The sequence below is a fragment of the Rhinolophus ferrumequinum genome, chromosome X (assembly GCF_004115265.2).
Source record: "Rhinolophus ferrumequinum isolate MPI-CBG mRhiFer1 chromosome X, mRhiFer1_v1.p, whole genome shotgun sequence".
NCBI lineage: Eukaryota > Metazoa > Chordata > Mammalia > Chiroptera > Rhinolophidae > Rhinolophus > Rhinolophus ferrumequinum.
The window spans coordinates 5,814,344-5,831,510 of record NC_046284.1 but is presented as its reverse complement, the minus strand read 5'-3'; the positions used below and the strand labels follow the sequence as shown (position 1 = coordinate 5,831,510).

The following is a 17,167-nucleotide window of genomic DNA, read 5'->3' as shown; positions in this document are numbered from 1 at the left end:
ATAAGTGGAAGTTTGTAGCTTTTGACCCCTTCACTCATTTCTTACCCTACCTCCGCATCCCCTGCCTCTGGCAACCACCAATCTGTTCTCTGTATCTATGAGTGTGATTTGTTTGTTTCTTAGTTTTCTTCCATTGATGAGCACTTAGGTTGTTTCCCTATCTTGGCTATTGTGAAGAATGTTGAAATAAACATGAAAATGAAGAAGCTGGTCCCAGTGCCTACAGATGGAGAGAGAAACTGAGTGGTTGGGAGAAAAGGGAAAGAGGGAAACTTACTTTTCACTGTATACACTTTAATATGCTTTGATTTTGAATTATGTGTATATATTCCTTAAAAGAACACTATCTCTTGCAACATAAAAGAAATATGTATGGAAGAAGGACTACTCAACAAATAATGTTGGATCAGTTGATTAATTATTTATAAAATAAAGTTATACGCCCACCTTACACTCATAAATACCAATTGAACTAGAGAAATAAAAGATTTTTTTAAAAAACAGTTGAGATAATGGTGACTGTGTAAATCTGAAACTCCCAACATATCCTCTAAATATAACTCAGAGGCTGAGATCATCCAGATGTCAAAACCAAGAACAGAGATAAATAAGTACCAAGAAGATATAAAATAATAAGTTTATTAAACTAAAAAAAATAGGAGTTTCCATATCTGCCTAGGATGTAGAAATTTGAAAAAAATATCCTTTGCACCCTGGCAAGAAAAGCTGGACAAAACACAGAATCTTCATTTTCTTGATCCCATCAGAAAGCTGAGGTCACAAGGGACCAGGGTAGATAGGACTCATGGTGGCAAGCCTCATTGGTGGTGATCTTAAGTATAGAGACTTCCAGTTACTAAAAGAGCCCACACCCCAGAAGACAAACTAGCCAAACCAGGTCTCTGGCCTTCCTCTTCACCAAAACAACAAGAAACAGGCTCCTATAATTAAAACAGATATTTGTCAACAGGATTCTCATTTCAGCTGAAGAAATTCACTGTTCAATATAGAACAGAATTTCTCACTCTTGGCACTATTGACATTTCCGGGAAAATTATTTGGGGGTAGGGCCGTCCTGTATATTGCAGGATGTTTAGCAGCATCCTGGGTGCTGTACTCATTAGATGCCAGGAGCATCCTCCCCACTGTTATAACAATAAAAAAAATACGTCTCCAGACATTGCCAAATGTCTCCCGGGGATAAGTTTGACATATGTATACTAAAAAATTGTTTTTTCTTATCTGAAGTGGAAATTTAACTCCTTTTTTTTGCTAAATTTCGCAGCCCTACCAGAGGGGCAAATTCTCAGCCTATTAAAAACTACTGATCAAGACTCTCAAACATGAACATGAGCAGACAACCAAGAATCATCAAGCATTTGAAGAATATGAAACCAAATTCAAAAAGCTCTTCCTCAAAAAAAAAAAAAAAAAAAAAAAACAACCGAAAAGCTCTTCCTCAAATATGGCAAATATATTCCTTCTGCCTCAGGGCCTTTACACTTTCTGTTCCCTCTTTCTAGAAACCTGTTCTCCTAAATATCTGTATGAATCTGAGGGAGGAAGCCAGGATATAATAAATATTATGGGGGATATTCTCACAAGATGGTGGGATATCCAGAAAAGATGGGCAGGCTGATGTGAAAAGGGAACCATTCTTAGAAATTAAAAACATGCCATGACTACCAATCAATGGACTGAACAGCAGAATGTTTACAACTTAAGAGTAAATCAGTGAGCTAAAAGCTTGACCTGAGAAATTCTATCAGAACATTGCACAAAAGGACACAATGATAATAAGTATGATAGAAAAGTAGGGACATATCTGGAGAGTGCATCCAGACTATGCCAGTTGTTTATCTATTGTTTCTCAATCCTTTAGTCTCCTCTAATTCTGAGACTGGGATTCTACCAACCACATTTCTCGGACTCCCTTGCTGGCTGGCTTCCTGCTGGGTTCTGCTAATGGGAAACACTGGCAGAAGACTGCAAGGCAGGAAAAAGGAAGAAGGATCCATCAGCATCCATCAGCATCCCTCCAGTGACAAAAGAGAGCACCAGCTCCACCTGCCAGCTTCATCAGGCCCCCTCTGAGGCACCAGCACTAACTGCATAGCACCCTCCTCATCAGAGATCAGAGTAATAGATGCATGGCTACAAATACCCCTCCTCCAAGCTTCTAGATTCTGTTCATGTCAACCTTCACCTTTATGGCTGACTTCTTGCAATAGTAGCTGCCTTCTGTAGTTACTAATAACTGGATGCCCCAATTTAGCTCTTTCAGCCTTCTATCACTTGTGTAAACCACACCCTATATTGAATTATCTCTGCTGAATACCTAGCGTGGCTTCTGTTTTCCTGTCTGGAGCCTGACTGATACAATGTTTAATGACAAAAGTAGTCCTTAGAAATAAAACTTTACAATGGCCTTGAATAACAGACAAAGTAGAATTCAGAACAAAGAATAGTACCAGAAATAAATAAGGTAATTTCATAATGATAGAATGGTTAATTCATCAAGATAAAATAACAATCCTAAATGTACATGCAACTCATAACACAGCATCAAAACATATGAAGCAAAAACTGGTAAAACTTCAAGGAGAAATAGACAAACCCACAATTATAATCTGAGACTTCAATACCCCTCTCAGTAATTGGTAAAACAAGAAGATAAAAAAAATCAACAACGATATAGAACTGAACAACACTATTAACCAACTTGACCTAATTGATATTTATAGAACACTCCACCCAACAACAACAAAGTGCACATTCTTTACAAGTGCACACAGAACATTTATCAAGATAAACCACATACTAGGTCAAGTCTCAACAAATTTACAAAGATTCAAATCAAACAAAGTATGTTGTCTAACCACAATAAAATGAAATTAGAAATAAAAAACAAATATAACACATAGGTCACAGAAGAAATAATAAAGGAAATTAGAAAATATCTTGAAGTGAATAGAAATGAAAACACAACATACCATAATTTGTGGGATGCCACTAAAGCAGTGCTAAAGGAGAAATTTATAGCACTAAATGTCTAAATTAGACAATAAGAAAGTTCTCAAATCAATGGCCTCAGATTGCACCTTAAGTGAATTTCAGAAAGAGCACCGGCTGTTGTATGGTCGATGCTAAGCGAAAAAAGACACAAAAGACCATGTATTCTATTATGTGACTTACATGAAATTACCAGAAAAGACAAATCTTTAGAGGTAGAAAACAGATCAGTTCTTTCCTGGGTCTAGAGAAGGGAGTGGGGATTGACTGCAAACAAGCCAAGGGAATTTTTTTGAGGGAATAGAAATGGTCTAAAAATGGACTGTAGTAATGGTTGCACAGCTGCAGCTTTACAGGAAAAAAAAAAATCACTGAATTGTACACTTACAATTGATTAATTCTATTATATACATACAAACATATACCTCAATAAAGTTGTCTTTAAAAAACACTGGAATATGTGGGAATGCATTCAAAGAATGTTAGGCCAAGAAAGAATATAACATTGGATCAAGCTAAACATATTGATAAGGGTGAGCTTACCAGAGATTCTAGATTTAATGTGTTTAGCTGAAGCACTTAGTGTTCTTACAGTTTGCCTGACTGAAACATAGACAAACTCATGGCTACATTCTCAATGAGGTTGAGATACCAGAACTCCCTGGTCATTATGGAAAAGGAGAAATACAACGGCATAGGGAGATAGAACAATGTAGCAGATTTCCCATGTGTGACCCCTTGACTTACCCATCTCCACTATATCACTATATCTCCTGAAAGAGTATTTTAGGGAGGTCAGGTGATAAATGAAGTTTTAGACTAATTCCATCTCAGCGAGGGCCCCAAGGGTCTATGGCCATTTCTCTGGTTCTTAAATGTGTAACTGGAACAGACATCCCTGGCAACTGATCAAATCCCCACATCGGCCTTCTGGCCTGTGGAGTGATAGCTGTGACAGTAGTAAGGGCAAAAGTCACTAGAACTCCCCACACTCACTACCAGAAGAGTAAATCAAAAGCACACTTGGGGGAATTGCAGAGATTAGCCACCATCAAAGACTTGAACGTGATTCCTATCACATCCCCATTGGACATGCCCGTTTGGCCTGTGAAGAAGTTGTTTGGATCTTGCAGAATACATTATCATAAATTTAATCCAGTGTTGATGCTAACTGCAGTTGCTCTTCTAGACACAGTCCCTTCACGAGATCAAATCAACATAGCCCTGGCATCTAGTATGCAGCTATTGATTTGGAAAATGCTTTTACGTCTACATCAACTTGTAAGAATCAGCAGAAGCAGTTTACTTTCAACTGGCAGTCCCAATAGTACATTTTTATGATCTTGCCTCAGGACTATGATAAGTCTGCTGCTCTCTGCCATAATCTAGTCTGCAGAGACAGTGATTGCCTTGTCGTCTCACGGAACATCATACTGGTCTACTACATAATGCTGATTAGACCTGTGGAGCATAGGTTTGCTTAGTGAGGCAATGCATTTGAGAAAATGTGAAGTTAACTCTTTAAGTCTCAGGGACCTGGTCCCTTAGTGAAGTTTCTAGGGCCACAGTGATTTGGAGTATGCTTTCCCCTCCAATGTAGAAGAGAAGTTGCTGTACTTTTCATTAGTGGACAAGAGCATTAAGACAGTTACTGTAACTGTGTCCCACATGTTCAAGAAGGTAGAGGAAAGCATGGGCATAATAAAGAGAGACATGAAAGATAAAAAAAGACACAAACTGAACTTCTAGTAATGAAATCTATAAGGTCTGAGATAAAAAAAATACACCAGATGGAATTAACAACAGATTAGACACTGCAGAAAAAATACCAGTGAACTTGAAAAACCAAGCAATAGAGCATCCACAATGATACTCTGAGAAAAAAATACCGAAAAAAAGAGCACAGCATCAGTGAGCTGTGGAACAACTTTAAGCAACCTACCGTGTTTCCCCGAAAATAAGACCTAGGTGGACAATCAGCTCTAATGCGTCTTTTGGAGCAAAAATTAATATAAGACCCGGTCTTATTTTACTATAATACCGGGAATAATATAATACAATATAATATAACATAATACCGGGTCTTATATTAATTTTTGCTCCAAAAGATGCATTAGAGCTGATTGTCTGGCTAGGTCTTATTTTTGGGGAAACAGTATAATTATAGGTTTAATTGGAGCCTCCAAATTAAAGGAGAGAGTTGGGGAAGAGAAAAATATTAAGATATAACTATAACCAAGAAATAACTATAGACCTACAGATCCAAGAAGTTCAATGAACCTCAAGTACAAGAAACATGAAGAAAATGACACCAAGGCACATCATAATCAAATTACTTAAAACCAATAATAACAGCAGCTAGAAAAAAACAATGTGTGTAAAGGAACGATGCACGTGAGAAAACAGTGAAGCAACATCTTTAAAATGCTTAAAGGACAAAACAAAAAAATCAAGCAAAAATTCTTTACCCAGTGAACACATCTTTCAAAAATGGAGGCAAAGGTGGCTGGATGGCTCAGTTAGTTAGAGCGCAAGCTCTGAACAGGGTTGCCAGTTCGATTCCCACATGGGCCAGTGAGCTGTGCCCTCCACAACTAGATTGAAGGACGACTTAGAGCTGATGGGCCCTGGAGAAACACACTGTTCCCCAATAAAAATTTAAAAAAAAAAGGCAGGAAAATATTTTTTTCCAGACATAAAAAAAGCTGAAAGAATTCATCACCAGCAAACCTACAAAACAGGAAAATGATTCCAGATGGGAGCATCGATATACAGAAAGAAATCAACAGTACTACACAAACTGGTAGTCACAAAACAGTCACAGGAATGTGAAATACAGTATGGGGAGTATAATCAATAATATTGTAAAAATTATGTAGGGTGCCAGATGGGCACTGGACTTACTGGGGTGATCACTTCATAGATTGTGTAGATGCCTGACCACTGCACCGTATACATGAAGTTGATGTAGAATAATATTGAATGTCAACTATAATTGCGCGCGCGCGCACACACACACACACACCCCACACACACACAGAGGTATGACAATTAAGTTCACAAACTCATCCTAGAAAAACTGCTACATACCTCATTGCTGAATATCACCTCGGTCACGTTCAAAGTACTCCTCTTGGGAAGCTATGCACCGACGCCAGTGCCTAGTCCACCCTTCAAAGCAATTTTGGAACTCTTTTTCTGGAATGACCATCAGAGCTCTCTTCATATTCCCCTTGATGTCCTGAATGTCATCAAAATGTCTTCCTTTCAATATTTCCTTTATCTTCAGGTAAAGAAAGACGTCATTGGGGGCCAGATCAGGTGAGTAGGGAGAGTGTTCCAATACAGTTATTTGTTTCCTGGCTAAAAACTCCCTCACAGACAGTACCGTGTGAGCTGGTACATTGTCGTGATGCAAGAGCCATAGGCTGTTGGTGAAAAGTTCAGATCATCTAACTTTTTCATACAGCCTTTTCAGCACTTCCAAATAGTAAACTTGGTTAACTGTCCAGTTGGTACATATTCATAATGAATAATCCCTCTGATATCAAAACAAAGGCTAGCAACATCGTTGCAACAAGTTCGCAAACTTAATCATTAGGCCTCGTGTGTGTGTGTGTGTGTGTGTGTGTGTGTGTGTGTGTATTCACGGGATGTAAAGTACAGCATAGGGAATATAATATAGTCAAGGGTATTATAACAGCTATGTATGATGTCAGAGGGGTAGTAGACTGGGGGAGTGACCACTTTGTGAAGGGTATAAATGTCCAATCATTATGTTGTTTTGTACACCTGAAACTAATGTAAAAAAATTTAATTTAATTTAAAAAAAAGAAATGAAGAGTACTAGATACGGTCAATACATGGATAAATATAAAACACATTTTTCCTATTTTTAAAGTCTTTTTAAAAGATAATTGAGTGCTTAAAGCGAAAAAAACACGGCAGTGTAAAGTTTATAACATGTAGAAGTAAAATGTATGAAACAGTAGCACAAAATCTGAGCAAGGGTAAATGGAAGCATACTCACATAAGTCTCATACTACATGTGAAGTGATATAGTACTTTAAGGTAGACTATAATCAGTTAAAGATATACGCTAAACCTCTAGAGCAACTACTATAAAAGAACACAAAAAGGTATAGCCAACAAAGAAGATAAAAATGAAATCATAAAAATTAAACTAAAACAAACCATAAAAGAGGAAATATAAGGGGTGATCGGTTAGTTCAGTTGGTTAGAGCGTGGTGCTAATAACACCAAGGTTGTTGGTTCGATCCCCGCATGGGCCACTGTGAGCTGCGCCCTCCTTTAAAAAAAAAGAGGAAATATGAAAGAAATAATAAGTGAGACAACCAGCAAGATGGTAGATTGAAAATACAAAAAGAAGACCTACAGTTGAAGGTGGTTCAGACATTGCGAAAGAAGCTCTGGTAAGCAGGCCCTATCCCAAATAGAAAACAAAAGACAAAAGAGTAACATCTTCAAGATGCTGACTGGAAAAAAAAATGTCAACCCAGAATTCCATGCCCAGTGGGGGGAAAATTAAAAATGAGGGATAATAGACATTCTCAAACAAAACTAAGAGAATTCATTGCCAGCAGATATAAACCACATACAATGTTAAAGGCAGTTCTTTAGGCAGAAGGAATCTGACACCAGACAGAAACGTGAACCTATACAAAGAAATAAAGAATGCTAGAAATAGAATAAAGGGCAACAAATTTGATTTTTTTCTCCCTATTTTAAATTGCTTGTAAAGATAACTGATTATCTAAAGCAAAATTAGTAGCAATCTAGCATATGTAAAAGTAAAATACATGACAACAATAGCACAAAGACTATAAGAACACAATTGGGAATACAGCGTTACAAAGTCCTCATGTTACTCATGAAGTGGTATACTATTATTTAAAGGAAGACTCAAATTAACTAAAGATGTATATTTTACACTACTGGGCAACTGCTAAAAAGTTTTAAAAATTATCATTGTTAATAGTGGAGATAAAATGGAATAAAAAAGGCTCAATTAACCTGAGGAAGCAGAAACAGAACAAAAGAAACAATGAACTGATAGAAGAAATGGAAAACAGCTAGCAAGATGGTAGATTTTAACCCAAACGTTTCAATAACCATATTGTATGTGAATGAACTAAATAAATACATCAATTAAAACAAAGAGGGTAGGAATGCATCAAAAAGCAAGACCCAATTATATGCTATGTATAAGAATCTCACATTAAATATAAAGACATAGATAGGTTAGGAGTAAAAGAATGGAAAAAGATATACTATACAAACACACATCAAAAGAAAGCTGGGGAAGTTACATTTATATAAGAAAAAATAGACTTCAGAACAAGGAATATCATCAGTTAAATACAAGCATTCAATAATGAAAAAGGGGTCCATTCTCCAAGAAAACATAATAATTATAAACGTGTTCAACTAACAAGAGCATCAAACTACATGGAGCAAAAACAAACAGAACTGAAAGGAGAAATGGACAAATCCACAGCTATAGATGGAATCTTTCATACTCCTCTCAGTAATTAATAGGAAAAAGAAGGAGAAAAACAGTAAGGATATAGAACTGAATTAACACTATCAACACACCTGATCTAATTAGCATTGATAGAACACTCCCCCCAACAAGACAATACACATTTTCTTTCAAGCACATATAATATTGGCCAAATGAAACTACACTGTGGGCCATAAGATAAAGTTAACAAATTTTAAAGAACAGAACTTATACAGAATTTGTTCTTAGACCATAATGGAATTTAACTAGAAATTACTCACAGAAAGATATCTAGAAAATCCCCCGATATTTGGAAATCAAACAAAAAACTTCTAAACAACGCTTGAATCAAAAAGGAAATCTCAGAGAGACATTAAAGAATATTTTGACCTGCACCGCATGCGGCCTCTCTTAGGCAGCTCATGGGGCATTGCAGGGCTGAGGGCACAGCAATTAGACAAGAAAAATAAATAAGAGACATCCAAATGGAAAAGAGGTAAAACTGTCATTATTTGCAGAAGACATGATACTATACATAGAGAACATGAAAGATTCCACAAAAAAACTATTAGAACTGATAAATGAATTTAATAAAGTAGCAGGATACTAAATTAATATTTAGAAATTCGTTGCATTTTTATACACCAAAAATGAACTAACAGAAAGAGAATTTAAGAAAACAATCCCACTTACAATTGCATCAGAAAAAATATTTAAAATACTTAGGAATATATTTAACAAAGAAAGTAAAAGAGCTGTACTCGGAAAATTATGACATAGAAGAGAGATATTAAAGAAGATACAAATAAATAGAAACAAATACCGTGCTCATGAATAAGAAGAATTAATATAGTTAAAATGTCTACACTATTCAAAGCAATCTATAGATTCAATGCAATCCCTATCAAAATATCAATGGCATTTTTCACAGAACTAGAAGAAATAATCTTAAATTTATATGGAACCATAAAAGACTCTGAATAGCCATGGCAATCCTGAGAAAGAAGAACAAAGCTGGAGGTATCACGCTAACTAATATCAAACTATACTACAAAGCCATAGTAATCAAAACAGTGTGGTATTGGCATAAAAACTGACACATAGATCAATGGAACAGAATAGAGAGCCCAGTAATAAACCCATGCCTATATGATCATTTAATCTATGATAAAGGAAGCAAGAATTTACCCAATTGGGGTAAAGACCATCTATTCAACAAATGGTGCTGGGAAAACCGGATAGATACATGCAAAAAATGAAACTGGACCACCTTCTTATGTCACATACAAGAATAAACTCAAAATGAATTAAAGACTTAAATGTAAGACCCGAAACCATAAAACTCCTAGAAGGAAACATAGGCAATAAATTCTTTGACTAAATTCTCTTAGTAATATTTTTTTGGATATGTCTCCTCAGGCAAGGGAAGCAAAAGAAAAAAAACAAATGGGACTACATCAAACTAAAAAGTTTTTGCAAAGCAATGGAAACCATCAACAAAACAAAAAGACATCCTGCTGAATGAGAGAAGATATTTGTCAATGATACATCTGATAAGGGGTTAATATCCAAAATCTATTTTAAAAATCTCATACAATTCAACATGAAAAAACAAACAATCCAATTTAAAAATGGGCAGAGGATCTGAACAGACATTTCTCCAAAGAGGACATACAGATGGCCTATAGACATATGAAAAGATGCTCAATGTCACTAATCATCAAAGAAATACAAATAAAAGCCACAACGAGATACCACCTCACTCCTGTCAGAATGGCTACCATCAATAAATGAATAAACAAGTGTTGGTGAGGATGTGGAGAAAAGGGAATCCTTTTGCACTGCTAGTGGGATTACAAATTGGTCCAGCCCCTTGGAAAACAGTTTGGAGATTCCTCAAAAAATTAAAAATAGAACTATCTTATGACCCAGTAATTCCTCTCCTGGGTATTTATCCAGAGAAATGCAAAACACTAATTCAAAAACTATATATACACTCCTATGTTTACTGCAGTGCTTTTCATAATAACCAAGATACGGAAACAACCAAAATACCCATCAATAGACAATTGGATAAAGAAATTGTGGTAAATTTATACAATGGAGTATTACTCTGCCATAAAAAATGAAATCTTACCATTTGCAACAACATGGATGGACCTAGAGGACATTATGCTAAGTGAAATAAGTCAGACTGAGAAGGACAAATACCACATGATCTCACTTATATGTGGCATCTAAAAAACAAAATAGATAAACAAACAAAACAGAAATATACTCATAGATACAGAGAACAAATTGATGGTTGCTAGATGGGATGGATACTGGGGGTTGGGGGAATGGGTTAGAAAGGTGAAGGGATTAGAAACTACAAATTGGTAGTTACAAAATAGTCACGGGGATATGAAATACAGAATGGAGAATACAGTCAATAATGTTGTAAAAACTATGTATGGTGTCAGATGGGTACTAGACTTACTGAAGGCATCACTTCATAAATTATATAAATGCCTAACCACTAAGCTGTACACCTGAAACTAATATACAATAATATTGAATGTCAACTATTAGATGTATATATACACATACATATATATACACACATACATTATATTTTTATATATATATATATATATATATATATACACATACATATATATTCATTCACGGGTTGTAAAGTACAGCATATGGAATATAGTCAACGGTATTGGAATAGCTATGTATGGAGTCAGATGGGTAGTAGACTTGTTAGGGTTATCGCTTTGTAAGAGGTGTAAATGTCTAATCACTATGTTGTTTTGTACACCTGAAACTAATAAAAAATAACTAAAAAATATTTTTCTTTCCCAAAAGTAAATAAAGAAGATGGCATTATGAAAAATGTTTTGAAATGAATGAAAATGAAAACACAATATATCAAATTTTGTGGGAACACCTAAAGCAGTTCTTAGAGGGAAGTTTGTAGTATTAAACGCTTACATGGGAAAATAAGAAAGATCTCAAATCAGTAATTTAAGCTTCTACTTTAAGAAACGGAATTGAATAGATAAAATGTATCCCAAAGCCATCAGAAGAAAGTAAATAGTAAAAATAAGAGGATACATAAATAAAATTGAAAGCAGAAAAAGAGAAGATCATTGAAAACAAAGACTGGTTCTTAGAAAATATCTGTAAAATTGATAAAACTCTAGCCACATTGATCAGGAAAAAAATAGAGAAGAAATAAACTACAATATCATAAATGAAAGAGGAGGCATCACTACAGATCCTACAGACATTAAAAGGATAATAAGGGAATATAATACCTAATACCATGTTTCCCCCAAAATAAGACGTAACCGGAAAATAAGCCCTAGCATGATTTTTCAGGATGACATCCCCTGAACGTAAGCCCTAATGCGTCTTTTGCAGCAAAAATTAATATAAGACCTGGTCATCTTTTCAGGGAAACACGGTAAAAAATTGTATGCCAATAAATTCAAGAACTTAGAGAAAATAGAGAAAATCCTTGAAAAACATAAAATACCAAAGCTCATTCAAAACGCTATGAATAGGGCCGGCCTGGTGGCTCAGGTGGTTAGAGCTCCATGCTCCTAACTCTGAAGGCTGCCGGTTCGATTCCCACATGGGCCAGTGGGCTCTCAACCACAAGGTTGCTGGTTCAACTCCTCGTGGGCTCTGCCCCCTGCAACTAAGATTGAACCCCCTGCAACTAAGGTTGAACACGGCACCTTGAGCTGAGCTGCCACTGAGCTCCCGGATGGCTCAGTTGGTTGGAATGTGTCCTCTCAACCACAAGGTTGCCGGTTCGACTCCCGCAAGGGATGGTGGGCTGCGCCCCCTGAAACTAGCAACGGAAACTGGACCATGAGCTGAGCTGCACCCTCCACAACTAAGACTGAAAGGACAAAAACTTGACTTGGAAAAAAAAATCCTGGAAGTACACACTGTTCCCCAGTAAAGTCCTGTTCCCCTTCGCCAATAAAATCTTAAAAAAAAAAAAAAAAAAAAAAAAGCTTAACGATGTACTTTATATGCACTGTATTGTAAAGTGGAAAATGCAATGTCTTAAATAAAACTATTTAAAATTGGCACCATAAAAAAAAAAAAGCTATGAATAACCTGAACAGCCTTCTTTCTGTCTGTTAAAGAAATAGAATTTGTAGTTGATAACTGTCCCACAAAGAAAAGTCCAGGTCCAGATGATTTCAGTGGTGAATTTCACCAAACATTTAAGGAAGAAGAAATACCAATTCTGCACAATATCTTTCAGAAAATAGAAGAGATGGGAACACTTCCTTATTCATTTTATGAGGCCAGCATTATGCTAATATCAAAACCAGACAAAGCACAAAAAAGGACAACTACAGACCAATATACCTCATGAACAAAGATACAAATATCCTCAGCTAAATATTTGCAAGTTAAATCCAGCAATATATGCAAAGGATAATATATCACAACCAAGTGAAGATTATCCCAGCAGTTCAAGGCTAGTTCAACATGCAAAAATCAATCAGAATAATTCACCATAGTAACAGACAAAAAAAAAAGAACCATATTATTATTTTTATAGGTGTAGGAAAGGTATTTAACAAAATTCAATCCATGATAAAAAAACCTCAGCAAACTAGCAATACAAGGGAACTTCCTCAACTTGATAAAAGGCAACTACAAAAATCCTACAGCAAACATATTTAAAAGGTGAGAAAAGACTGGAAGCTTTCCCCCTAAAATCGAGATAAAGTCAAGGATGTCCACTCTCATCTTTTGTATGTAACATAGACAGTACCACTGGTTTTAACTATACAACAAGGCTACTAGAATTAATGAATGAGCTTAGCAAGGTTGCAGAATACAAGGTAAATATACAAAAATCAATTGAGAAACTAATTTTCTAAAACTGATATGAAAAGGCAAATGACCTAGAATAGTCAAAACTGAAAAGTAAAACAAAGTTGGAGGGCTAAAACTGCCTGATTTCAAGATTTGTTATAAAGCTATTGTCATCAGACAGCATGGTGTTTCCCTAAAGATGAACGAAGAGATCGATGGAACAGACTAGAGAACACAGACATAGACCTACATTACTACTATGATCAACCGATTTTTAACAAAGTTGCTAAAGTAACTCAATGGAGTAAACAGTCTATTCAATAAATGGTACTAGAACAAATGGAATCAGTTTGCAAGAAAATCAACCACAACATAAACCTCACATCTTTTACAAAATTTAACTCAAATGATCATTGACCAAAATATAAAATGTAAAATTATAACTTTTAGGGAAAATAACACAGGAAAAAAATCTTCAGGATCTAGGGCTAAGCTTAAGAGTTCTTAGATTTGACACTAGAAGCATGATCCATAAAAGACAAATTGATAAATATGACTTAATCAAAAAATTAAATCTTTGTCCTACAAAAGATACTGTAAAGAGAATTAAAAAGCAAACTACAGACTAATAGAAAATATTTGCAAATTATATATCCAACAAAGAACTTGTATGCAAAGATAAAAACAGTACCTGGCTGTCTTGCTTTGAAGACTAAATAGTATAATACAATAAAGTCTGTAGCATGGTGCTTGGCACATACAACCATTCAATAAATTTTGATTATAATTTTAGTATCATTGTTGTTACAGCATTCTTTAAAATTGAGAAAATAAAGCAAGACAAATGTTCATCAATAGATAAATTGTTAAATTATGTGACATCTAATGCAAGGAATATTAGCCAATGGTTTAAAAGAAGGAAGTATATCTACATGCACTAACCTGGAAAGATGTCCAAGATTGTTGTGAAAAAGAAAATTGCAGGACAATTTGTATAGTATGATCTCATTTGTGCAAAAATAAAATTATATTTTTTGTAGAAATTTTTCTAGGATGATACTCACCAAACTGCTAACAGTTATCCCTAGGGAGGGGAGTGGAATCAGGAGGGGTATACAGGAAGGGTAGGACATGGGGGGAAATTAAAGAGGGCCTTTCCATTTTTATTCTATTCCTAGTTTGTTTGAATTTTTACAAGACTATATTCCTACATTATTTGCGAAACAAAAAATATAAAGGAAAAGAATCAACTATCTTTTAAAAGAGCATGATAAAAATAACTTTCTGATTGCCTTGGCTCATGGAGTCAAGAGGATGAAGCACAAGCTTACTTTGGACTGAAAGATTTACCTAAAATGAGACTCCGTTCCCATTTGTAATTTAACAAACATTAACATAGTCCTCCTGCTTGTTGGCCTAGCAGCGCAAAGAACTTACTTATTGCCCTGGTTGTGTGACCAACTAGCTTTGTTATATTGTTACGAATTTTAGACTGTGGGGTTCTTGAGGACAGGGATCAAGTCTTTTTCTCTGTCTGTCTAGTCCGTGACACAGGGCCTGGTTCAGAGTTGGCGCTCAATTAAAGGGACAACAAAACAAGCTCTGAATTAAAGGTGGTTGTGAACAATAGTGAAGTCCATGTCCCGTTGAACTGGCACAGGATCGCCATCTAGTGGCAACAAGGGATTCTGCAGAAGTTGGAGAGAAGAGAAACCCGATTTTTCGAGGTCTTCCAAGGACCCACCTTTCAACAAACAACATTGACAAAGACTATGACCCTAATGAGAAAAAGTTCCCAATAGTGGGCTAAAAGGTCAGAGTTTATGGCTTGGAGGGTTAATAAGGTGACATCTAGGTACTCTAAGTGTCTTAAGTCTCCTCGATCACCAAACCACCCCACCATCACAATGCCCCAAACACCTATAAGCTGTGCAAAGTCCACACGTGCCACACACCCATTGCACCCAAAAAGAATGAAGCACACATGATAACAGAGATACACACTTAACTTTCCTAAGCCAGACTGGTCGGGACAATACAACACAGGACTGGGGGAAAAAAATCTTCCATCAACTTTGCTCTCCATCTTTTTGAATCCTCTACTGGGAAATGAGTGCCACGCTGAAAACATCTCGTGAACCTTTAAAATGTCTCACATTCCAAAGGGCAACAAGGAAACCCACGTTGAGCTGGCCTTTTAAGTACCACTGTGACAAACCTTCACCTGCCCACGAGGGCCACTGGGAGCAGGTTTTCTTCTCTTGCCTCCTTTGAGTACTAATGAGTCTTCAAAGCAGCTTCAGTGTTTGTTAGGGAAGCAGCTGCGTGATTCAGAGGCTGAGAAATATCGCACCTTGTGGTTATGGACTTGGGGACTCAAAAAGAATGATGAAGGGACACAATGGTAGTTAATCTAAAAAAATCTCCCTATGTATTTATATGCTAAGTAGAACAACATTCCTGTAAAATGTTGCTCAGCAGAACAAACAACAGAAAACTTCCCGAAGACTCTTAAGAGAGTGAGCCTGGGAAAGGGCCCCTGAGCACCTATATGTTCAGGAAAGGCTGCTGTCGCACATTCTGCAAGTATACATACATGCTTCAAGTTTTCTTCTAATCCCACCTCTTCCACTTCCACACAGTATGTGCCTCATAAATATGGGAACAAAAACAGTGGTGAAATTTGGCTGCAACGCGGACATCAGTTTGGGAGCATGCCATACAGAAGAGGTTTGTGGGTGGGCTGCTGTGGAGCGGAGCAGACAGGAGTGTTTACTGCTAGCACTCTGCGCTGGAGCTGCAGAGAAATTGGGAATTATGAACAAGATGGATCCATCAAGCTGCTCCCAGCCTAAAAAAAGCCAGAAGCCCTAATATCTATTTATATGCAACTCCCTGAGGGCTGAAGTGGTTCTTTGTAATGGATGAAGAACACTCAGCAGCAATCAAGTCTTGAAGCGAAATGTTTTTAAGACCTTACACTGAGGCGCTGATGGAGATAATGAACGTTTGAGCTGTGGGCAGTGCATTTAAAATGGTAATGGAATGTGTAGGAAGATGTGCTCTTCCGAGTGTCCCTCATTTCATACCAGCAAAAGCCCGTGGTTCCTGCTGGTACTAGGAAAAAAAAAGTGAGGTGTCAGCAAAAGAAAAAACTGAAAAGAGACAGCATGAGAAACGAGTTACACTCTGTGGAAGGTTCCAGATAAGAGTGTCCGACGACAGCTACGGGAGAGAACAATCCTTACAGTCCAAGGGGAATGCAGGCCCCGTCCCGCTGTACTTCTCCCTACCCCCTGCCCACTCGTCCTCGCTGGGCAATGGGACTCAGAGCCACTCCTGGCCAGAGACAGGACACTCTTTCCAGCTATCTCCCTGACCGCTCCTGCACCAAGACTGGAGCCTGGGGCTGAGCCCCAAACCGCCTTCCTCCTCCAGGGTCAGCGGCGGTCTGGAGCCACCGGGCCCCTGCCTGGAGCTGGGCTCCTTAGAGACACTGGCTCGACGTGCGATTTCGCTTTCGTTCGATCGGCCTTGCCTGCAGCCCTGAGCGCTGGGAGCGGCTGCGTTTGGAGCGCCCAGAGCCCCTGGGCTCCCTGCGGCCACCCCGTGGGCAGGGACCCGAGGACCAGAGGGCTGGCGGGCGGCGCCCCTACTCACGTAGCGCTGCAGTTTCCTCTCCGGGGGCGACTTGACGAGCCAGCCGGTGCACACAGCGTCGCCCGCGCTCATCGTGGCCGCTGCCGCTGCCGCTTCCTCCAGCTGGGTCGACAGCCCCCGGCAGGAGGAAGTCTG

The 17,167-nt window shown here is 37.5% G+C and overlaps 1 protein-coding gene across 5 annotated transcripts in view; it reads right to left on the bottom strand.

Moving 5' to 3' along the window:
* The window catches only part of GAB3 (GRB2 associated binding protein 3), a 72,742-nt gene extending 55,606 nt beyond the window's left edge, over window positions 1-17,136 (bottom strand). For all 5 annotated transcript variants that reach the window (XM_033104505.1, XM_033104581.1, XM_033104670.1 and 2 more), the window contains exon 1: window positions 17,033-17,136. In XM_033104505.1, the coding sequence (XP_032960396.1) occupies window positions 17,033-17,104 (72 nt within the window). In that variant the 5' untranslated portion in view covers window positions 17,105-17,136. The remainder of the gene's footprint in view (window positions 1-17,032) is intronic.
* Between the last annotated feature and the right edge of the window lie 31 nt (window positions 17,137-17,167).